Source organism: Venturia canescens, chromosome 2 (genome assembly GCF_019457755.1).
Source record: "Venturia canescens isolate UGA chromosome 2, ASM1945775v1, whole genome shotgun sequence".
Taxonomy (NCBI): Eukaryota; Metazoa; Arthropoda; class Insecta; order Hymenoptera; family Ichneumonidae; genus Venturia; species Venturia canescens.
This window is the reverse complement of record NC_057422.1, coordinates 21,101,167-21,126,259: the sequence shown is the minus strand read 5'-3', so window position 1 is coordinate 21,126,259 and position 25,093 is coordinate 21,101,167. Positions and strand designations below refer to the sequence as shown.

General features: G+C 38.4%; 2 protein-coding genes and 1 long non-coding RNA gene across 4 annotated transcripts in view; 2 read left to right on the top strand and 1 right to left on the bottom strand.

Annotated features, from left to right (window-relative positions):
• LOC122406133 (endoplasmic reticulum aminopeptidase 2-like) overlaps window positions 1–21,126 on the top strand; it is a 36,797-nt gene extending 15,671 nt beyond the window's left edge. Inside the window, exons 1-13 of one of the 2 annotated variants that reach the window (XM_043411382.1) lie at window positions 2,984–3,484; window positions 6,375–6,527; window positions 6,658–6,743; window positions 8,567–8,663; window positions 8,935–9,017; window positions 9,121–9,326; window positions 9,458–9,638; window positions 10,078–10,303; window positions 11,656–12,218; window positions 12,707–13,344; window positions 13,820–13,962; window positions 14,208–14,560; window positions 15,606–21,126. In XM_043411382.1, coding sequence (XP_043267317.1) covers window positions 3,442–3,484; window positions 6,375–6,527; window positions 6,658–6,743; window positions 8,567–8,663; window positions 8,935–9,017; window positions 9,121–9,326; window positions 9,458–9,638; window positions 10,078–10,303; window positions 11,656–12,218; window positions 12,707–13,344; window positions 13,820–13,962; window positions 14,208–14,560; window positions 15,606–15,761 — 2,928 coding nt within the window. In that variant the 5' untranslated portion in view covers window positions 2,984–3,441 and the 3' untranslated portion in view covers window positions 15,762–21,126. Of the gene's footprint in view, window positions 1–2,983; window positions 3,485–6,374; window positions 6,528–6,657; window positions 6,744–8,566; window positions 8,664–8,934; window positions 9,018–9,120; window positions 9,327–9,457; window positions 9,639–10,077; window positions 10,304–11,655; window positions 12,219–12,706; window positions 13,345–13,819; window positions 13,963–14,207; window positions 14,561–15,605 lie in introns of those variants that run through there. The other variant, XM_043411381.1, reaches the window with a different exon arrangement.
• Window positions 10,155–11,785, bottom strand: LOC122406136 (uncharacterized). Its single transcript, XR_006259922.1, has 3 exons — window positions 11,658–11,785; window positions 10,600–10,747; window positions 10,155–10,290 (listed from the first exon to the last, which is right to left on the bottom strand). It is a non-coding gene; the product is annotated as an uncharacterized lncRNA (long non-coding RNA).
• Window positions 21,127–22,023: 897 nt separating the features above from the next.
• The window catches only part of cnc (cap-n-collar), a 117,587-nt gene continuing 114,517 nt past the window's right edge, over window positions 22,024–25,093 (top strand). Inside the window, exon 1 of the mRNA XM_043411575.1 lies at window positions 22,024–22,567. Within this exon, the coding sequence (XP_043267510.1) occupies window positions 22,487–22,567 (81 nt within the window). The 5' untranslated portion in view covers window positions 22,024–22,486. The remainder of the gene's footprint in view (window positions 22,568–25,093) is intronic.

The window sequence follows — 25,093 nt, the reverse complement described above, 5'->3', positions numbered from 1 at the left end:
TTTCCGATTCATGCTTCACCCTCGACGGGTCTCTTGCTCTCACGAAGCCCAAGTATGAAAGACGTATCCCTGTCGAAATTCGGACCACGGGCATATACCTCATAGGAACAGAAAGTCCCCGTGAGTATTCTAAAAATAGTTGGAAATCCGGCTTTAAAATCCTTTCACTCCTGCCCGAAACGATCGCGACTTGCAACGAACCTCAAGAGCATGAAGAGCTCAACTTTTTCCATGTTTACCATTGCTCTACGAATCGAGAGGATTTACCTTCCGTATTTTCCGCATCTTGAAGCAGCGTACTTGCCACTTCAACGTCGTACAGTATACGATGTCACGAGGAATTTGCGGTTGGATTTTCTCACGCGTCATATACACATGTGACGAAATTCTCGCCAAGGGAGAGTCGATCATCTCGATTTTTGAACACGAAACCCGTGAAATCCAATATCAAGGGGTTAAGACTGTTAATTACTGTAAAAAATGTAATGGTCGTTCGAAATTTTCTTGGTAACGCGATTATCGTATGCTACTGAAAGAATATTCTTCAAGGGTGATATTTTTTAGTAACCTTTCAGTGTTCTCCCAGTGATTGAACCTTCAAGGCTCATTCAGCATCGATCATTCACCAAAAACAATCATGGAAAGATGCTTTCTGTGACTCCTCTTAGACTCGCTAAGTCCACGGACGATCCTGTAGGTTTCGTAACCGGAAGTGGAGTCGAGAGGGTCGAACAAAAGAATCGATATGAGAATCTCGCTTGGTAACCTGAAAACCGTCGATAAGAAAAACTTTCTCCTTTCCTCTAGCCAATTCATGACCGATGGAAACGACGATAAAAAGTCTTACTTTACACGCGGCGATGCCAGCGGTGTATAGTTTTTCGTTTTATCGGAAGCTCCTCATTCTCATCGACGCCCGCAAGCAAATTAGAAAAAACAAAATATCGACTGTCTAGGTTTCAGAGAAAGCTATTTGTAACGGATCGTACACTCAACGCTCTCGTTTTCCAATCGTGTGGAGGGAAAATTCTTTCATTTCTTCAACTTCTCCGCTATTCTGACTCTCACATCGTTGATAAGACGCTAGGAGGAGAGGGACTGCGACGCGAGCGATTGGGGGATTAAAAATTGAACGAATTGCTCCGAAATTAATAACTCTTTCGTGAAAAAAATTTGATAGAAATCGTACGGAAGATTGATTCATTTTAGGCAATATAATTGCATGAGACTGAACCCACAGAAACGAGCATATAATAATCAATCAAATCGGGTGATCGCAGACGCTTGATTTTTTTATTTACAATAATACAATTGGTCGCGGCTCTTTCTAAAGTATAATTCTAAGAACGAAGCCTCAGGAACAAAACGTATTAATCAAGCAAATCTGACAGTCTGAAAAGTCTGACAGTGACAAATCTTATATTCGGATCACAACTACCGTCGTTCGTTCAATCCAAAGATTGAATAAAACTACCTTCAAAATAATGTTACAAACGTGCGTGCTTAAGCCACACTCGAAAAGCGTTTCCTTTCGAATCATCTGTGAATCTAGTAATTCATCATCCTGACAAAATTCACTTTATAATGAAATATACAAGAATTGAGATTCGAAATTGCGAAAAAGGCAAAAAAAAAGCTCCTTGAAAAATGTGCCTTCGTAATTCGAACAAGAACTCGGTCGATCGGGATACGAGTTGGGTCCATACGGGATTCGGGGAAGTTTTCTGCTCGTGGAACAGTTGTGATTGGGATTCTAAGAGGGCGCCACGACGCGGTGAGATTGCGTTTGGGAAAATGGAGAGAGGCAGCCCTGATAGCGCGGACGGCAGGCTTGCGCTTCGTACCGAGCTGTTGATATACATATAGAGTTGACAAATCCACCCCCTTAAAGCGGGCTAACGGGGCTGCTTTGGAGAGCCGCCATTTCTGCCTAACCCCGGAGAACACGAACAATCGTAAACGTACAAAGACAGCGACATTGGGCTACACATACATAGAAAGAGAAAGGGCATGAACACGCACATGCTGAAAATATCGTTGTATGTACGTGTCAGACATATATAATCATTTTAATACCAATGAAATGTCAAGGGACGGTGGCGCAGCTCGGTGTACATGCACCGACATCGTTTGTCGGCATCGGACGAACGGGAAACGCGGGGCTTTACTGGTGCGTCGTTTGGTGAAAGACTAGTAACCGTTTTACACTGTGATTCGATGAGGAACATATATTTCGACCGGCTCTTAGTTTCGAGAAAATAGAGTGGCGTTACATTCTGAGGGGTGCTGCCCCGCTGTTTCGTCCGTTATTTCGTCCTGTGTCAGTTATTTGCCCAATCTGCGTTCGTAATGCCTCGCGAGTTTCTCGGCGTTGAAGCACGTTCGAGTCCTCGAAAGAAGCTGCTGCGACGAGCAGCACCAGCACCAGCACCAGCACCAGCACCACGACCGACACCACCACCACGCGGGTGTAACCCTCCATTAGCGTTAACACAGTGTTCCATATCGATGAAGTCGAGGCTCGAAAGTTTTACGGGTTCCTTATAAACCGGTGTGGGGTGATAATTGTTAAAGAAAAAAATAAAAAATTTTTTAAAAATTAAAAAAAAAAATGAAATGAAATGGGAACGGGACAGAGAAATAATCAAAGTGTGCGGGAATGTGTTCGTGTGCATGTGAAAGCGCGTGTGCGTTTTGTGCGTGAGTGAGCGAGCAGTGCGTGAGAAAAAGTGAGTAATAGACAAAGAACGCGTGACAGGAAGGACGAAGGGGCTGAAAGGGGTGCGAGTCGAGTCGAGTCTCGTGTAACCCAGTGACCTCGTGATCCACGCTGTGCCAAAGTGCGCGGTGCAACGGGGCGACCTGGGGGGAGATAAAGGGTGGTTTTGTGACGGTCGACGAGCGGGGGTGTGCGCTCCAAAGGGACGGGGACGGGCAGAAGAGGGGAGGGGAAAAAACGCAACTATCCCTGGAGCAGCACCTCTTTACCCGGGTCAGCGGGGTTTTCACAAGGAATGAGATATATAACCCTCTCTCTCATCTGTCCCCCCGTGGCCCCGTTCTCGTCGAGTACGTGTTTGTCGTCCACCATCGATGCCCATCACTCGCCTCGTCTACGCAAACAAATAAAAACCATTCCCACTGTGTTCCTACGATAATTTTAATACACACGTACGCATGGATTACGTACTCATGCTTTTTTTCCAAAGACATTATGTGGTGCGTCCATCGACTATGGAAAAGTGGTCTCTTCGTGTGTTTGCACGTGTGTGAGTGCGACTCGTGAAAGCTGCGTGAAAAGCCGGGGACGCGTGGATCCTCCCCACCACCTTTATTATTCTGGCTGAACAGAGGGAGCCCCTTATCAAAATCGCTTATGCCTTGAGCGACGGCGGGGTTAAGGGTTTTGTTTATCGAAGACCACCGCCAAAGTCATTCGCGATGAGCGAACAAGATGTTGACGATAGATCGGCTTTCCTGACAGGTGAGCGAGAACACCCGCCAATTCGCTTCGTCTTCTTCACAACCAACATCCAGAAGTTCGTTCCCAATTATTCTCATCCTACCACTTTCCATCACACTCCAACAACTTTGGTTGAGGTATGAGAGTTCCCTCTCATACCTCAATCGACGAGCAATATCAAATATGTATTTTCAACGGATTAAAAATATTATTCAATCCCCCTCCAGATCTACGTGAAATGCTGCAATCTCGTGTCCCAAGGATTACGCTCACTTGGCATATTGGCCCTGCAAGACTCGATAATTTCAGGAACTCTCGAAATTCTCTCCAAAATGTTTGCCATGTAGCTAAACGTATTTGTTTTGAAGGTGATTCGCCTCGTGTCTGTGAATATTCTGAGAGGGTGCGCGCGCCCGCGAATTTCATGCATTTTATGCACCCGCGAGGATGCCGTTCGTTTTCTCCTTTTTCTTTTGTAAATATAAGCCCGCGAAAACAGCTGGCCCACTTACGACTTCGTACTTGGTGGACGGCTATTGTAGCCCTTCTTTTTCCCGAGTTGAGGCAGTACATCGTATCGCGAGAGGAGAGAGAGAGAGAGAGAGAAAAAAAAGCTTGAAATGGAGAGACAGAGGGTTGGGGAAGCGAGAGTTGAGCCGAGCACGTGCGCGCGATCAATAAGAGAAGAGAAGCTTCTAATCTCTTGTCACGAATTAAAAACGCTTGCTGCTCGAGACCAAAGGATTCACGAGGGTCCGAAACAATAGCGCTCTGCACATATCGATTCACTGATTTTTCAATGATCACCCTCCAATCGCACACCCCGCGAACATCATCATCATTTTTTATAGACAAATGCGAGACGATGCGTGTAGGACGAGCTATCACGAATATGCGGCAGAGCCGCTACGAGGCCACGAACAAAAAAAAAAGAAAATTAGGTCAAGTGAGGCCGGCGTTGAAATTTTTATGAGAACCGCGAACGCGGTGATGTATGTGTGTATATGTACGTAAAGCATAGAATACATGTGTATGTATACATTTAGGTACGAACAGAGGGGTTCGTACGGCTCGAGCGTTACGCGCGGTCGCGTACTTTGTCGTCGCAACCGATTTCAAATTTACCACTGCTTAGCCCAACTCGATGCTATGCTGGAAAACGAAGAACGGAAGAAAGACGGATTGAGGAAGATTATGATGAGATTAATAGAATTTTCTTTCGTTTGTATTTTGAAAAATTTTCATGTTTCCACGCAGGAAGTATAATATCAAGAAGAATATCTTTTTTGTAGATGAATCAATGACGCTGAAGTTTCCAACGTTGGAGTCCAACGAAATGATCGAAAAAAACTCTCCAATAATTCCAGTAATTCTCCTATTTTGTTCCCTGCCAAATTTGCGATTCGTAGTTTTTCAAGCTGCATCAACGATTCGTGAAATAAAAAATTGGTTAATTACAAACGTTTTTTTCGTTCATTTCGTTGGACTCCAACGTTGGAAACTTCAGCGTCGTGATGAATCATTGGACATTAGAAGCAAAAAAATTACTCGTTTATTCATTAAACTTTTTCTGAAATATTGAAAACGAACATAAACCGATGATAATCCATGTAAATTAACAAATTTATATAGGCATTGACTCTTATACTCATTGAGAATAATGAGAACAGTGTATCTCAGTATGAGCTTCGCGTAGATTGTTCTTTGCGAAGTGTGCATTTTTAAACGGTCCGAGTGAAGAGTCAGACTCGAAAAAGACGAAGATTCTGCACAACACTTTGTACACGCTTTTTTTGTTCGTCATGTTTTACTAAGTGACAAACTTGATGTGTAAAGCTCGAAGAATCTTTCTTTCAAGAAGAATAAAAGTTTGAAAGTATAAATTGAAAAATAAAATTGAAATAAAAACGTCTGGCTCGAAGCTCGTCGTTGTACAAGCAACGATTAAATAGAATCGATACGATCAATTATCGGTGGAAGCTTTTATCGAGGATAATTGTAACGAGAAGTTCATAAATTTTTGCTACAAATACCAAAGTCAATGGAAACTGTGAATTACGCGAAGCTATTCCAACTCGAGCTCCTCTTAGTAGAGATTTTATTTCTATTTTTAGAGCCACGAAGATCCACGACCGAAAGCTTTGTCGATTTTGTTGGAAATATTGATTGCACTCAATTTAAGAGTCGAATTCCGTCGACTGTTATTGAACAGAAAAATCTGTCAGTATTTTGACCGAACGTTCTTCAAGAGACGATTGAACGGAGTAAAAAAATCTACTGTACAGATTTAAACCAAAACGTATAATATTTCCGTGTGTAAAACCGTGACTTAAATTTTGAAGCGCTTACAAAGGTGTTTGGCAACCTTCACCACGATATTTCACGATATTGATTTCAGATTATCGGCACAAGCGTTTAAAAGCCTGTAGAGAAGAAAGACGGAGATTGAACGGATAATATTGTACACCGCGCGAAACAATATAACGGAGCTTTCATAAATTTGTTGATTTACAGAGGCGATGAAAGTATGTAGAGTCGAGAAGCTGGCAGTGTTGGCATTAGCTACGGATAAAAATCTGCCGACGCACACCGGGTCTTAGCACTCTTTACTTCTCCTTTTCTCCCCCTTGTCGAGAGTGGCTATTTTCCCAACGATATCCCGTAAAGTGTGTATATGCATAATAAAAGGGGAAGCTCGTGATTTGACTCGATAAAGAAGAAAATTACACGAACTACGGCAATCGCATGATCTTGACTTTGACACTCAATCGCACGAAGGAGAGAATGTTAAATATAAAGAGGGAAAAAAATATAGCAAGACGACAATAATCGATCATTCTGGGGTGAAAGATCGAAAATGACTTTCTCGAGCTCGCGTCTCTCGTTCTATACCTCGCTGCTTTTGTTACAGGAGACAGTAATACAGGCTTGCACAAGAGGAGCATTTACGAACACAATGGGGTCGCAGTGTGCTCGCACAAAAAGGCACTCTGCATCGCCACAATCGTATTCGCTATTCTCTTCGCCATATCACTCATCATTGCCTTCGCGGGACCACAAAACGGTACGTACAAAGTCAAGAGGGTTTCCAAATTTTTCTCCTTTTCGAGGCTGATCTTTGGTAGGGAGATAAATGTGTGAAATTTATTTACAAAAGGGTACAGGAAATGAGCAATATTTTCGTTCGTTTTTAGACTGTCCTTGCGCTGGTGAAAAACCAGCGAATTTGGAGATCGAGACAGACGCGGAGAGCACGGAACCCCTTGCCACGAACGGGGAGGTAAGACATCGCTTTTTCTTTTTTTTTTTTGTTTCGGATAAAGAATTTTTACCAATCTGAGTACAGACAGCTCATTCGCAATGAAATTCAAAATAACGCGCTTTCCGTTTTAAGGGGTCTACCCTAAGTAGAATTTTCAAAAAATCCATTTTTTTTATTGTATTTTTCGAAAGTATATACACATTTAAAAGTATCTGAGCGCGCTAATACGCGTAGCTGCCTTTGTTTAAACGCGTTTTTCTCAAAATTACGTTTTTCAGCGGCTCGTTGATAAAATCTCCGAAACTATTCAACCTATCCTTGCCAAAATTTTACCACATTTTCTTTATGACTATAGCTATAGCGCATATCGTACGAATTTTGACATTTCGAGTGGACGTATTTTTTGTTTGCAAAAAACAATGAAAAACACGTGCTTTCTCGTAGTTTTGGAAAAATAACCGCCATTTTGGCATTTTTGAAAAAATTAAAAGAATAAAACCTTTTTCACCACAATTAATATAGAAAAAAATTTTTGTGCATTTTAAGAGTGTATTTTTTAGGCCTAACACTTTTATATCCATACACGGAGAGACTTTTATACAAATATTTCGGATGAATACACAGAAAAATTTGCTATGTTTTCTATAGCAGCGCTGTTCTATATCGCCATTCTATTACATTTCATCAAAGTGCGTAGTAATTTTGATGCCGAAAGCAGTTCTCTCAAATTTTACTACGTACGACAGGCTAAATTTAGGTCTGTGACATTCTTACATCGAACGATGTATCGATATCCGAATGTCACTCGTGTCTGTGGTGAAATGTTAAAAATTGGTCAATTGGTCTGGACAAATTGGTGAAATGTCGAAAATTTTTGTATTGTCGAGTCGCACCGTCCGAAAAAAGTAAATTTTCTTTTCGACAAAGTCCTCTTATGAACGAAGCGATTGCTTTAAATTTTACTATGTGCCACTAGTCAATTTTCATGTTTATACTCGCAACGCCTCATACAATTGGTGGGCGCATGAATTTTGCTACGCTATTGAGCAAAATTCAGTACGGTAAAAAGGAAAATACGAAACTATATGCAATTTTTCGTACGAGAAACGATTGCTATGGCATCTCCTAAATTTTCATCAAATCATTTCATTATTTACTATGTTTTTAATAAAAATTCGCTCGGTGTTCATTTTTTATATAGTATACAGCGCGTTATTTACTATGGACTGTGGCAATGGTTCCCCAAACTTTTGCATTATTTGACACACTCTGTAGCGATTATTATTATAATATCGATACGGTCCGACGTTATTACAAAAAAATAGTAATTTTTGCTACAAAAGTCTCTCCGTGTATTTATAATTTATACCGGTCAAAAAAATTCGTTAAAATAGTCTTTTTTTGGCCGTCTAATTGGGGTAGACTCCTTAACGCGCTGTTAATATTGTCGTAAAATCAATGGATAGGGATAGGAATTGATATCCGATGTTTGAATTCGAGTGTTTCGCGAAGAGAATAATATTCGCAGCGCCCTGTCACATACCTCGAAATGCTGGATGATCGGATAGTATTTTCAAGCCGCAGGGTGTACTATTTGAAAATGCTATTGAAATTCACGCTCGCGTCTAAAGAGTCTTTCCACTCTCGTGGTTGCCTCGGGCGAGACAACGGCGCGGGACAATGCGAATATCGGTGTAAAATGTGTGTATTGAACGGGGTTTGAGATCGATGGGTTTTAGCATCAATGCGACTCGTATTCGTCGTTTTTCACTCTCATCGAATGTCGCCATGCACGCCAAACATGACACATGAACATTACTTTGCTTCGCTATGTTTCTCAGATATTTCCGTGGGACAATGTCAGGCTACCGAAGTTCGCTCATCCGACAAGGTACAATCTCACGATTCATCCGAATCTCACGACTCTCGAAGTCAAAGGTTTGTTTGTGAACATTTTGTGAATATAAACATAGATTAATGAAACAGCCAATTTGGATGAACGAAAAAAAAAAAAAATGATGAAATAAAAATAATTACATCGATCCAAAATAGAAAAAAATTCATCTCGATTGACCCCTCAATTTTTAATAACTCCGATAGACCTTTTAATTCTTGTCGAACATTTATCACATTGAATATTGCCCCATTGCTGGCTGTTTGTTAATAAATATTATTCGCACTTATAGAATTTTTGTGAAAATGTCAACAGGGCAAATCACGATCGAATTTTACGTCGATCGAGAGACCAATTTTATCGTCTTCCACAGTAAAAATTTGACAATAAATGAAAAGGTTCGTATTCGTATTGAGTTTTTGCATTAACTTCTTTTGTATACGAAATATCAAGCAGCATCAATGCCAAAGAATCTGCTTTTTTTTCTTCAATATTTTTCAGATGGTGCAGGATCGGAAAGGCCACCGATTAAAAATAGCTAAATTGCTCGAATACCCTAAACATCAGCAGCTCTATTTAGAGCTGGAAGAAAGTAAATTTCGCAAGCGCGGTAACTACACGGTCCACCTGCGTTTCGTATCCAAATTGACGAGCAAACTGGAGGGTTTTTATCTCAGTACTTACGTCACGGCCGATGGAGAAAAGAGGTGAACAAAAAGAAGACGCAGCTTTTTAAAAAATGCACTCCATATTCGTTCTTACGGAATCAAAGTTCGCATTGTTATCATACTTGAAAATCATTTTTTTCTTCTCCATTTCCCCGTCCATTCTCCACCAGATATCTTGCGACAACGCATTTTGAACCAACGCATGCGAGATCGGCGTTTCCGTGTTTCGACGAGCCCCAATTCAAAGCGAAGTTTAAAGTCTCCATATTCAGAGACCGATTTCACATAGCCCTGTGCAATATGCCTGTTGTAAATACCGAGGACGCTGGTTTCTACATGGGAACGGGCCTCGTGAGTATATTTCGGAGGAATAAAAAGCACCGAGCCACACGATGAATCAATAGCTGACCATTTTTTCCAATACTAAACGAATGAAAAAAATGGAAGGGGACGTTATGATGAAGCTCGATTTTCCACGATCGGTTTCGATACCTATGAAAATATTTGAATTCATAAAATTTATTTGTTTTCGCTCAATACAATTTTTCTTGTGATCAATTTCAATGGCAATTACCGACAATCAGTTACGATCAAATTTGTCAAAAATTTTGCTGTAAATGTACGCAAATCGTGTGAGCGTTAGTCAAAAAGTAAAAAACTTTCAATAAAGAAAAAAGCAAACATTGAAAAGTCAAAGTTCACACATTTTTCGTAATATCGGTGTTGATTCACCTCTTTTAAGAACTTCGTATATACCAGCCTAATGTAGTACGATACAACGGATTTTCAGCTTCGCGATGACTTCCAAGAGTCCGTCGAGATGTCAACTTATCTCGTTGCATTCGTCGTTTGCGATTTTAAGAGGGTCTCGGAACTGACCAGCAGAAACGTTTCCGTAAGCGTTTACGCTCCCGAGTCGATGCTTCCACAAGCCAAATTCGCAGTTACCACTGCAGCCCGTATGATGGATTATTTCGAGTCCTTCTTCGGGGTCCACTATCCACTGCCGAAACAAGGTAAACTTTGTCAAATGCTCAAAATATTCAAGTGTTAAAAAAAAAAAAAAAAAAAAAGCGAAAATCGAATTTCGTCACATTTTTTATACGCTTTCAAAGAAATTTTTCCTTATTTTCGCAGTACGCCTTTCATTGACCTACTAAAATTTATATTATTACAGAAATCATGTTTGCCTGAATTTTAGTATCGCCGGGAAATACATAACTGCATTTGCATGTTCGAGTGCAACGGTTTCCTATTTCCTGTTTTTTTCAAACTGCTCTTCCAAATGTGCGAATTTAGTAAAAGATCTTACCATATAGTAGAATATCTGCCGCAGTGCTTAACAGTATGGACCGTGCAGTCACCTGCAACCTGACCTCGAAGCTTTCGAAGTTGCAATTTTTGGACGTACTCAAAGTTCAATCATTAGTCCATTTTTTCCACACAAAACTTGTCCACTCCTACGAAGCAATGCAGAAACTTTATCTTCCATTGTAAATAATAAACTTTGTCAGATTAGCATTTTTTATGACAAGACAATGGATTTAGACAAAAACACATTTTTCGAAACGTACGATTCGATGCACTTGAGGCATTACTGGATGGATAGCCCAGCCGATAAATTGTACCTGATCGGAATTTCCGTACTTCGTGATGCAATAAAAATCTGAAAAAGCAACATTTGAAAAATTATGAACTACAATTATCAATAATAATATTGCCCAAGAGTTATTAATAAATTGTTTAATAAAATAATTTTTTAACAATTTTACAGTAAACCCTTGTTTTTTTTTTTTTTACGAATCGAATGTGCGCATTTTTCCGAATGCTCATGATTTTTTTCCGAATTTTCGTGAATTTTTGAAATTCCCTTTTTTAAATTTTTTAAGTGGCTCTATTTGTACATTTTTGATCCAGTAACCTTGAGACTCTTCAAAACTGATGGTAAATATGTCTTCTAAAGCATATCCAAAATTCAAATTTTTTAAAATTTTTTTCAAAATTTTTTCAAGAAATTTCAAAAATCCACGAAAAATGTGAAAAAATTCACGAGCATTCGGAAAAATACACACATTTGATTAGTAAAAAAAAAACAATAGGTCACCGCAAAATTATTGAATAATTAATTGTTTAAACAATTTGTTATTAACTTTTGGGCAATATTATTATTGATAATTGTTGTTCATAGCTTTCCAAATGTTGTTGAATTTTTTCAAATTTTTATTGCATCACGAAGTACGGAAATTTCAATCAGATATAATTTTTGGTCGAGCTATCCATCCAGTTATACCTTAAGGAACTAGTAAACGAGAAAAAAAAATCCATATTTTCTCTGGGGCATTGGATGAAAAAAGAATGTGTTGTACAGACCTTATAGCGATACCGGATTTCGCTGCCGGTGCTATGGAGAATTGGGGTCTGATAACGTACAGGGAAACATCGATACTTTACGATCCTCAAGAGACGTCGACGGGAGCACACGAATTGGTGGCGGTCGTGATAGCTCACGAGCTGGCCCATCAATGGTTCGGTAATTTGGTGACGATGAAATGGTGGAACGACATTTGGCTGAACGAGGGAGCAGCGAGTTTTTTCGAGTACAAAGGCGTCAACAGTGTTTCGCCGGAATGGAACATGATGGATCAGTTTGTACTTGACCAGACGCAATCGGGATTGGTTCTCGATGCTTTAGCGACGAGTCATCCGATCAGCGTTCCCGTTAAAGATCCTGCTGAAATCGGAGCTATCTTCGACACGATAAGTTACAGCAAAGGGGCCTCGATCCTTTACATGCTCGAAGGCTTCTTGTGCGAGGACATTTTCAAAAAAGGCCTCAACGACTATCTCAATATCCACGCTTATGGGAGTGCCGATAATAAAGATCTTTGGTCGGTTTTTACCAAACGCGCCAACAACACGTTCGATGTCAAGGTTCGTTCACTGGACACTTCTTCGTGGCTTTGAAATTTGCGTTCTATAACGTGATCGAAAAACTTTTAGCCATTGTTGGAACGCATTTTTTTCTCAACAATTTTTCTCTCCCGGAGAAACTGCATAGACGGTTGAAAAAACCGACTTTTTTCGTTCATTGCAATAAGTTCCATCATTAAAGAGTCCATTGATATCGTTCCTGCGACTCTTTTCTGCTCCTAAAGCTACCAAAATCCGTCATTTTCAATCCCAATGCTCTACAAAAAAAAAAATAGAAAAACAACTGTTTAAGTTATTACAAATCCTGTGATCGTACGTAAAACTAAAAAAACGTAATAATTAAATTAATCGAAAAAACAACAACACTGCACCACTGTTATTGAGAAGCCAAGTAAAAGAAATAAATGCAATAAATAAAGAGTTAGACAAGTATTTGAAAAGCCCCAAATTTCCAAAAGAGAAAATTCAAGTTTTTAACAATTTTCCAGGCAATAATGGAGACGTGGACTCAGCAAACGGGTTTTCCATTAATAACGATAAGTCGCGAGGGTAACGTGATAACAGCAACCCAGAAGAGATTTCTATTGTCGCCTCAGGAGAATGGGACAGAATTGTTGCAACCGAAATCACCTTTTAATTACAAGTGGTACGTTCCACTGAGCTACTACACGGACAAAGAGCCGGAAAAGCTTCACAACGTGTGGATGAACATGAGCGACGTCACGTTCGAAATATCGGAAAACGTTGAATACATAAAGTGCAACATAAATCAATCGGGATTTTATCGAGTGGCTTACCCGGAAGATATGTGGAACGTGATTATTGAGACTTTGATGAAAAACCACACGAAATTCAGCCCAGTAGATCGTGCCAATCTCATCGACGATTCCTTCACCCTCTGCGAGGCTGGAGAACTCAACGCGACGATACCACTGAGATTGTCATTGTATTTGTTGAACGAGAGGGATTACGTTCCATGGGCAACTGCACTCGGTTATCTTCACTCGTGGAAAGAAAAATTGAACGCCAGTTCAGGCTACAAAAGATATCTCGCTTATTTGAAAAGATTGTTGGGCCCAGTCACGAAGTACGTTGGTTGGAGCGACGAGGGTTCACATTTGAAAAAGTGAGTTTCGCTCAGCGCCGCAATTCACCTTCATATCAATTTTTTCACACATTTCTTTAAGGAGGGTGGATCGCGACGATACAATGTTGCTATGCTAAATCATGTTAAAAATATGAAAAATTTCAAAGTTATAAGAATTTGATAAAATTTGATAAATTTATTCTTTCAAAATATATAAGACAATATCATTTTTTTTAGATTTTTCTACCACATAGCTCTCGAGCAATCGAACACTAAAGTTCACGTCTATAAGCATTTCGTGCATAAGAACTTTGATTTAACACTCAATTATGCGATAACCATGCGGTAAAAAAATTTGAAAAAAATTGTATTTGTATACTCGATGCCGAAGAATGTCATCAAGAAATTTTATCGAATTCTGATTATTTTGATTCCGTGATCCACCCTCCTTAAAACCGCGTGTATTTTTAATCGTTTCATTCGTATCGATTGATACGTGGTATTCGTTCAACAGATTATTGAGAATTTCCATCCTACGAGCTGCGGTTGAACTCAATTTGGAAGATGTCATAAAACCGGCTAAGAACCTTTTCGAGGACTGGATGGTGAGGGGCAAACGAATCGCACCGAACATTCGCGATGTTGTTTATGCAGCTGGTAAATAACTCCGAAACTCCGATCAACCACGAATCCAAATTCATATGAGAATTGTTGGCTAATTTATAGGAACATTCTTTCACTTCGTGGTCAGGAAAAATCACTGATAATTACACGCCCAAGAGTTTTCCTATGGAAAATTATACTTCGACAAATCCTCGCCGTGACATTTTTCCGTTTAATCTTTTTTCCAATGGCTTTCATTTGCTTTATTCGCTCTTCGCGTTATTTATCTTTATTCTCAGGTGTTCAGTTCGGAGGGGAAACTGAATGGAGTTACTGCTGGGACACGTATCGAAAGACCCAAATACCGAGCGAAAAAATAATAATGCTAAATGCAATGGGTGCGACGTCGGATCGTTGGTTACTGCAGCGTTATCTCCTTCGCTCTCTGGAGCCCGAAGACGTCAAGGCCCAGGATATCGATGCGGTCATTTCGTCCGTCGCGCGTAACAGCGAAGGAAAATTCCTCGCCTGGAGACATATGAAAGCTTATTGGTCACAGCTTTTCGATATTTTCGGCACCGGATCTCCCACATTCGGTGGCTTAATTTCCTCGGTCATATCTGACTTTTCAACCGAATATGATTATCGGGAGGTGCGTAAAAATTATCGTCACAAAGCGATTTAAGGTAGTTCGATAGCTAAGTACCATATAAAAATTAGGGTGCAGCCCCTTTTCTGTATGAACATTATTCGTTGTTAAACATGATCCAAAAATCATTCAAATTATCGTTAATGATCGGAAAAAAATTTACGCGGTTACGATATTTTACTTAAATTTCATAATTGCTCGTTATTTTGGAATTTTCATATTTCTTTTGCGTACGCCCCTGCTAGAACGCATCTTCATGCCGTATGCACATATATCGGCATACAAATGAACGCTCAGAAGCGCGTGAATCGTGAGCAACTGTCGGAGATGAGCGCAGCGTCCTAAAGTGACTTGTCTCACGCAACAGCTTTGCCACCTCGCGAACCTTGAAATTCTCCCACTTAAATTCTCATACGATTTTTGTTACAATAATTTTTTTCTCAAAAACTAGACGGTAGATCGTGTTTTTTTTTTTTTCTTCTTGTGACGATACTCCAACACTGTATTTTTTAAAATCAAAATCGTAAGAACCGTTCGATTCTTACCATGTGCTCGGATGGAGAAACCGTAGAACTTTAACTTGGAATATTGGAAAAATTATACGGTAAATCTACTTTTTTTCAAGTCGATTCGTGAGATTTTTCTGCGCGTCACATATTTTTTTCAAAATTTCCGTAAGAAATCGGGTTTTGCCCGGGTACAAACTTAAAGGGACAATAATATTGTTTTATCAGAGTTTCGAATCGTTCGAATGAACGATCGACGTTTTCAGCGGACCTCAACCTTTTCTAATCCAACGCGCGATTGTAATTTTGAAAATTCGTAATTTGTCATCGCTTTATATAAAAAAAAAAAGAAGTTCCAATAACGCAAGACAACACGTTCGCGCATCACAGAATGAAATTTTTCAATAATATTTGATGGGAATGAAAAGCGCAAATAGGCAAATACAAAATAAAAAATTCGGGCAAAAATGGTAACTCTGTTCTGCGGAGATTACCAAAACCAGAGAACCACAGGACAAAACCTTTTCCGTCTTCTGTTGCAGGTAACGGAATTTTTCAAAGACGTCGATGTCGGCAGTGCTCAAAGGGCTTTGAAACAGAGCTTCGAAACGATAAGATTCAACATTAGATGGGTCGAAGAGAACGTCGAAACTGTCGATAGATGGCTCATCGATTATCTCAAAGACCACGCGAGATAAGCTTTGCAAATTTTTTCACATTTGAACTCACACACAAAGTTACGAGCTTTAACAATCACACACACACACACACACACACACACGAACATATATATATATTTATATATGTAAACAGAGGTCAGGTTGATCGGGAATTTTCCGGATCTCGGTTGTTTTCGGTGAGATATCGATAAGCCGAAAATAAGTCAACGGTTCGTTGCATCCAGAAAGTACGTGCTGCCGGGGCTGCCCTCGGGCGGTTCGAAAGCCGTGGCGATGCGAATTTCTATGTTTTTACGGTAAAAAAAAATGTACAATATCGTCCACCGTAAAAAGATCCATTGGAAAAAAAATTTAAAAAAAAGCCGCGAGTCAAGTACGAAGAAGAGCGTTGAATCGTTAACTTCGAATTTTAATGCTACGAAAAAAGTGGTAGAGAATGAAAGAATAAAGGAAGAGAGAGAGAGAGTCTTTGCAAAAGAATAAATTCCGTCGATTTATGAGCGGAACCGCTCATAAATTTCCGAGTTGTGGAACAAAAGGCGTTTCGCGAATGTGGTGTACAATAAAATAATGTCGATTTCCGGAAGTTATAACGATACACGTTTATCGCAATCGCGATGTCGAAGAAGATTTAAAAAAGGGAGGAAACGCACGGGGACACGCGAGTGAGAGTCATTTCGTACGTTTTAAGTAGCATATCAAAAGAAATGGAGAGTTAAAACGAAATGGAAAAAATAAATGAATTGAAAAAATAGGAAAAACAAAAACAAAAGAATTTTAAAATATAAACGTGATGAAAGAGAATTTAAAAGGAAGAAATTTAAGAAGAAATCAAGTTGAAATTAGACGGTCGGCGCGTGAATCGATGGAACGCGATCACGGTCGTTAATGGAGAGGAGAACGAGAGACGCGGTCCCTTTTGTCCGACGTCGAGAAGGCGACGCGCGTTTACGTTCATTCAATCATCCGTAATTACTAATAATATTAAAAATAATAATATTAATAACAATAGTAATATCAATGACACTGAATAAATACAAGCATTATTAATATGTTTAATAATAATAATAATAATAATAACGATATAATTATTATGATAATAATATGAATGAATAAATAATAATAACAATGATATAATAATATTAGCATAATCCCCGAGCCAAAAAGATGAGTTCAAGATGAATAATCGAATCTTTATTATTATGGACACGACATGAAAATTATCGTAATTAAAATCGAAACGAAGTTTCGCGAGTTATTCATACATGTCGTGTGTGCCATGTGTTCATATTGCTGGAAGGTTGAAACAGAACATATTAATGAAAATAAAGTTGATGAAAAACAAGGGGAGATAAGAAAACGGGCCTTGCGAACTTGAGGACGCGCGGGTTACGTCCGACAAGCGCACAGGTCTCCGTAATGTAATGAAAACGCTCTTTTCGATCGGTTCCCTTTATTTTCAATTTCCTTGAGATTTTTTTACGTTCCGTACGAAATACACATAGATCGTAATAGAAAATTCGATATTTTACTACGAAAAAAAAAAAAAGAAGAAGAAGAAGAAATAAACCAATTAAATGGAGAATACCATACGCGGATGTCTAAGTGTGCGTGTGCGTGAGTTTAGTTACCTAATTATCGAATAATCGCGACGTACTTACACAAACGTCTCGATGCGCCTAATTAATCGTATACTAAATAAAAGGAAAATTATGAAAAATGAAAAAAAAAAAAAAAAACTCGTGACTAAATGTCGATATTATTATGTATTAAAATACTTACTTATTATACGATAAATCCTGCCCGTTTTTCGTGACGACGCTCTCCGTCAAATGTTCAGTCAATGGGGCGCACCGTCGCTTCGTTTTATTCTGCCGGAAACGGAAGAAACGTTCCCGAAACACTGGATCATCTCCGTGATAGGTGCTTCAGGCTGGAAATTCAATCTGAATGATTTTGATTGGAAAGATATATAGAACGACCCTCGTTCGGGATTCCCGAGGAGTTTCATTTCGAAAAATTCGTCAAATAGAACGGATTCTTTACCGAATTTTGAGCGTGGGTCCCCCTTAATCCTCGCATGTCCAAAAATTGTGTGCTCATCATGAACTGTCAAAAATTTCAGACGCGCGAGGGTTAAATGTACACTAAAAATTAAGAGAAAAAAATGTACCACCGTCCACCCAGCATCGTGATAGCAAAAAATTAAAAGCAACCATCGGCCAGGGCAAGCAAATTCCACGGCCCAAAAATGTGTGAGGAGACATTTTGAAAAATACTGAAAAAGAAACGAAGAATTTCCATGTTCCATGTTCGATGATAGTGTCGCGCGTTTTTCCACCCGTCTCGTGACTCGTGCGGCATTTTTCAAAACTCGTATCCGTCGATCTCCCCTCGCAACTGTTTTTTTATTATTACCTTTTTTGCATTTATTCAATTGCGCGATATACAAACAAAAAGCGACACGCGCGTGATGAACTTCGAAGAAGAGGCGCCGATGAGAAGCATAAACGCACCAACTTCCGGTCCACTGAAATATAAAAAAAGGCAAAACAATTCCGGAAATTCTCGAATATTCCAATGTAAGAAAATTCAACAAAATCGAATGTCGCCTGATAAAAAATCTATAAAAAAAAAGTAAATTAAATATGGAAATTTATATATATAAAAATAAAAAAAAAAAAAAAAAAAAACAATAACCGACGTGAATTCTATTCACGATTGAGGCGAAAGTTAAGAATAAAACGAAAATCATGAAACAAACCAAAATCAAATTACGAAAGACAAACGATGCACTTGCGAAGATGTAAATCCCGTCGAACTTTGTAAATACTTTAACGGCACTCAAAAATAGGCCTCTAAAAGAAGAAATGTCTGGATCGCATAGATTTTTATACCACTCCGAGGAGAGGCGAATACAAATGAGAGAAACAAACGAACAACAAAAAGAAAATAAAGTGAATTTAACAATGAACAAACCAAAAAGAATGAAGGGAAAAAAATAACATAGAAATTAGAAACGAATCGACGCACAACTAGATACCTACATGTAAATAGCATATTTTTTCACTACTATGACGATTTTTTCTCACGTGTTCAGTCACACAAACACACGATAAATACGAGACCGGATAAATCGTTCCTTTTTCAGGCCGAGAAGTAGCGAAAAAATAAATTCATTTCGGCCTATCATTTTTTTCTTTCCTCTTCATTACCTTGGCATAGTGTTGGGTTTTTTTTTGTTTTTCGAGTACGCGAATGCGACATTTTTCATTGTGCGAACTTTCATTGCGATTTCGATTTCTATATTCATCTATCAGATATATACATGAATAAATATATAAAGTTTCACTTTCGAATTCTATACACACGGTGCTTTCTCGTTCTGCGCCAGACGCAAAGAAAATGAAGTGTGCGAAGGAAAAAAATATGGTCGAGCTTCTTTTCCGTAAGATCATGAAAATATTCAAAAATCAGTATGAAAAATTATCCAAAATATCGACGTTTGAGAAAAAAGGTTGCGAAATACACGACTAAAAATTGGTAAAATATAAACGGGATATTCCAGGCCATATCAACCACTTTTAAACCCGATCCCTTTCGATTTGGCGGAAACTTTTTTATCTTTTTCTACTCTAACAAAGAAATTTTTCCGAATTCTTTCAAACTTTTTTCCCCGATCCAAAAATAGTTATGAATTTTTCAAAAAAATTCCGTTATTCTTGTTCAAAGTGACATAACGCTTTGGAAAATTGACTTATTGTGGCGTTTTCTTTTTTTTTCAAGTATTGTCTTCGAATTTAATTTTCAGAAAAAAAATTTAAAGGTCATACAAATACATCTTCAACGTGTTTTTTTGAGAATTTAGATAAAAAACGAAAATTTTGGGATGATTGCTATTTTTAATTTATTATCCTTTTCTCCAGAAGAAATTTTGATATTTTTTACAAGTTCTCTGAAATTCTCAAAGTGGCATTTTTCCGCTTCCTATTCTTTTTTTCTATTACAATTTTTTTTTTTTTTTTTTTTTTCATTCCGCTTATTTCTAATGACACCACTTTGAAAATTTTCTAGAATATACCGAGAACCTTAAAAGTTAAAAAACAATGATAGTTATATGAATAAAAATCGGTAATCATTGGAAAAAATTCAATTTCTTCTAAATTACATTTGAATACAAATAAAATCAAATAAAATTTATGATTGGACCAATTTTCGGTCAAACTATGAGCTTTTAAAAATTTAGAAGTAGGTTAATCGGGATAAAGTTCATTTCAATTTTTCCTTTTTACCCTTCTTCGGGTATCAAAAAATAAAAAATAAATATTCAGGGCTGTCTTTAATTTTTTCTAATTTTTTCGGAAAAAAATTGAAATTTTTCCGATGATTATCGATTTTTATTTTTATAATTATCATTGTTTCTCAACATTTAAAGTTCTCGGTACATCCTAGAAGATTTTCAAATTGGTGTCATTAGAAATAAGCTGAATTGAAAAAAAAAATTCATTGAAATAGAGAAAATAATAGAAATCGAGAAGATCCTACTTTGAAAATTTCAAAGAACGTTTAGAAAATGTCAAAGTTTCTTCTGGAGAAGAAAAAAATAAAAAATGGTAATCATCCCAAAATTTTCGTTTTTTATCTAAATTCTCAAAAAAAAAACGTTGAACATGGATTTGTATGACCTTCAGATTTTTTTTCTGAAAAATAAATCCGAAAACAAAAATGGAAAAAAAAAACCATTTTTGAAAAATTCATAACTATTTTTGAATCGGGAAAAAAAATTTGAAAAAATTCCGAAAAATTTGTTTGGCACGGTAGAAAAAGATTCCGCGAAATCGAAGGAGGTCGGGTTCAAAAGCGATCGATTTGGCCTGGAATGTCCCAAACATACAAGAAGAATTCAGATTCTGGAATTGCATTGAATGAGGAATCGAAGGACGAAGACTGTGTAAAGAACGGATGTATTGTAATATATGAAGAAAAAAAAACTATAAACCAATGGCAGTCGTGAGACTGCCATTACAGACATTTTTTTTTCCTTATTTTAACCCACGAACGAGGAGTAATGCCGAAATGTATGCATAAGCATATGTACATATAATTGTTGTAAAATGCTCGCATAACTGAGGGTGTGATGATGAATACGATACAGTGGCGAGGGAAAGGACAAAAACAAACAGTTTTTTGCATCTCACATTTATGAATTAAATTAAATCGATATTACGATTATATTGTATACATTGTTCTCTACCGTACTGTTGTCATAGATATTTTGTTGTATATAAATGACGGAGAGGAAATAATGATAAAAATGAGAAAACAAACAAACCATACGAGACATGTACAAGCATACAAATGAATATATTATATGTTTAAAATATGCGTTCCTTCCTTTTTGAGCCTTCATTCAGATCTCTAATTCTATTTCGTCTGCAACCAACACGAAACATTTTTTTTTACTTGTACTTCATCGAATATATCTTATTCTCCGATCAGTGTGATGACAATATTCAATTGTAGTGACATGCAATTAGGAGCACGAGGTTCAATTTTTATACAAAAAGATAGTCTGCATTTGGAAAATACTTATGCATCGTGTTCACTTCGAGACGAAGAGTTTCCCGGCTTTTTTGAACACTCTCAAATTAGAGCGAGCCGAGAAGAAATAATGAATCTATGGAATTACGAAGTAGCTTGAAAACTGTGAGCGCTCCAACGACGATCAACAGCCGCGATAATCGTCCGAGTTTCCTTCGTACAATCTTTATTCCTAACCGGTAAAAAGAAACAAGTGTACAAGTCAAAAATTAACGAGAACGAGTTTGAAAGAAAACGACACGATTGAGCTGTTGAAACTTTCCAGGATTCAGTGACCTGCTGACTTTATCGACCTCGGCGAGCCTCCCAGACTTTACCAACAGTCGACAAAGAAGCTGGCTTTGATGTTGAGCTCAAGAGATTTGGATAAAAATTCTAAAATACTTGACAATCTCATCGGAAACATAAATCAAGCGGTGACAGACTCCCCACGAAGGCTCCAGTTGTCAGAAAAAAATCTCCAGGTCCGGCAAAAGAGAAAGATCCGAATCCAACGGACACGCAATGCCAACGTTTTATCATCGATTACTCACCGTCGATATACACGCACCGACGACACACGACAGCGAGCAAGGCAACGGGCTTTACTGACGTGATTTCTACACTGTTCTCTACGCATCCGAATCACGTGCTCTGACAATCAAGTGTTTGTATGACATCGAGAAACTTAGCGCTGCTGTGCGGTTGCGCGAAAGATCGCAATATATTGTGAAGCTCAGAAACCGATAACGTAGATGACATTCATAATTTTGTACTCGAATACATGAATTGATGTAATATTACACGGATATATGCTCGTGTGCGTAAATTTCAGCATATATGTGAGACACGCTGACGGCATTGGTGTCATTTTTGATGTGGTGATTGAATTTCTGACGCAAATGATGATCGTCGGTCAGTGGCACTCGTGAGATAGTGGCGTGTCGTTCTGTTATTTGCCGAATAAAATCATTCGCTTCTTTCTTTAGCCTCGCGTACATTTGCACCCGTCGATTTCATCGAGGAGGAAATTCTCCTCGTTACGTAATAAGTTCAAACGAGCCCCGTAGACTTTGATCGAGTCTCGCGCGGAAAGACGGAAAAATACATTGGCAAAGGAAGGAGGAGGCGAAGACCTTATTGAAAGAAGAAAATATTGTGAAATGGAAGATCTTCCGCAAATGAGAGCTCTCGCTCCCGAACTAATGGGGCCGATATCACGGATGAAAACGATGCGTTTGGAGGTGAGTGGAAGGACTTTTTCTTTCTTTCATTGCGGCCACTTTCAACCGTGACTTTTGACAAATGACAAAGAAAACAAGAGATATGCGCGTGGGATGATCTGACGCGCAGGCGCGCTACGACGCTTCGACTGCGCATGCGTTTCCACGATCGCAGGGTCCTAGACGCGTCCGTAAACTTGATGACCGATTAGAAGTTTCGACCCGAACGGTATCGCACGATTTTCTCTCCGCTCCCTCCCCATCCGTTCCTACTCGGCTTCCTACAGTTCAATTTTTCGACAAACATTATTAAGTCTTGTTGTTAACGCGGATGCGCGCGCAATCGAGTTTCAAAAACGCTTGAATCAGCCCTCGCGCATTCGCTCATATTTGCGGTCCTGTCGTCCCGCTAACGTCCAACGATCACACGCTTATATTTGCTTTAATTGACGATGGTCGCTTAGGTAAAAGCTCATTGAAGGATCTCCATAAGCGGCCAAAAGATTCTCACTTTTGAGAACTTGTTCTTGCGAATTTTTCACTCATCGTTTCAGAATTTGACAGAAAATACTCCCCCCTTTTGTTTCCATTGAAATTTTCAATAAATTCAAGTTTTTTCGAGGTGCTAAATAAAATGTAAACTCGAACACTTCACGAAACCGAACTCTCTGCAAAAAATTAATTTCTATTTACAGTAAAGTACAAGTGCGTGCGAATAGATTGACGAAATTTCAGGTCGGATTATCGAACATTTAATGAAGAATTATAATTTCAAAAATCATAAAATTTATACGGGAGCTTACGGAGATTCCGTCATCGCCGCATTTCTATTCAATAATTCATACACCGAATGTCTCTAAATTCCTGACACAAACTGTCTCACGGATAGAAAAAATGTAAGGAATCCACAGCGAGGATAAAAATAAAGGGTCGCACCGAATGTCTAAAAGACTCAACGATAAAAGTTGGAAAAATGGCAGAAGCAGAGGTTTCCTAATATATATAAACGCGACTTCTCAGAGGTTAGAAATCAGTCCAAATTTCGAGTGCCCCAGTTTGCGACACCAAAAAATACGGTCCTACGAAATACACCTTAAACCGGAAATTTGTGATCGAATAATTTTGAACGTTTGTACTGCAAGGAAAGGGGAAGGAAACGCAGAGCTTGTGTCTCCTCATGGGGGCACTGCTCCCAGAGTTTTTCGACGATGTTATCGAATGGAGTTTACATCAGTCTCATTTAATATGAGATCATTCGATATTGAAACGCACACACGGAACAAAAGTTTTTTTGAATTATAAATGGGTCAATCGATGACCCGATGCTAAATGTAATTCAAGACAGCTGTGAATCGCTGTGGAGCGACAACGCAAGAGCGTCTCCATTATGAAGTCTCCTGTATACGTAATACCGTGGATACGCGTCGAGCTTTCCAAGTTCGCGTGTGTACGACAATAAAAGTTTTTTTCATGAAACCTTGACGAATCGTTAAAAAAATCAAAGATCCTCGATCACAATGAGATTCAATAAGTTTTATGTATTTCAGAATAAAATTTTCATCATTTTTGTGCAATTAATAACTAAAAACGATTCGGAATTGTTTAATGGAATGGAAACTGGAATGGATGAGCCGCGTTTTGGCATGTTTCTTCATTTTTTAAACGAAAAACGTAATTTTTTTAATTCCTTAGTTAATTGCACTCTCCCTGGAACGGTTCGGTACCTTTTTTGTACAATGGCTCAATGACTTCCTTCTTTCTCTCTCCTCATATAGATCAGCTTAATAGTCAGAGGCTCATAAAAGAGCCTCAAACTCGTGGAGGAGGTTTAAACTGATAAAAATCATTTTTCCCATTTTTTGTTCAACTAAAGATACTCTTTGTATCAATTAACTCAACAAGGTCGATTAGCAGCATTATCCAATCGAGGATAACTTTCCAATCGAGGATAAAGTTTTGGTATAAGCGTTGTGTGCCAATAAATGCTTTTCGGAGATGTGATTTTTTTTCGAATTGATTGACGAAAAAACAGTTTTACATATTTTTGTTTTGAATTTGGGCTTCGAAAGAGTAGCAATCGAAAGAAGCTTCTCGCAGTTATTTCTGAATGTAGCTCAATCGCCTTTCGACAATGTGCCCACCAGCCCGAATCGATACGCGTTTATATTAGGGCGATGCAAAAAAATCGATATTTTTTTTTTATCGGAGCTCCAACGGAAATCGCTAGTAACTGATTGTGATTTTTCATTCATTAGCCTACATTTATTTTCCATCAGAATTCAGTCAAAACATTTAACCGATTTTTATAAAAAAATGGGAAAACTAAAAAATTCGCAAATTCGTTATTTGGAACGGAGAATTTGGATTCGAAAGATATTGGAAAAACTATTTTTCCAAAATACTTTCACCCCTTCTTTTGGAACAGGGTGTCTAATTTGGACCAGAACAGAAATTTCATGACTTTTAAGGCTTTTTAAGTCAAGGAACAGGAATTTTTCATGACTTTTCTTATGGTTCTGATACTTTTTATTCATCTTTTAATTATAA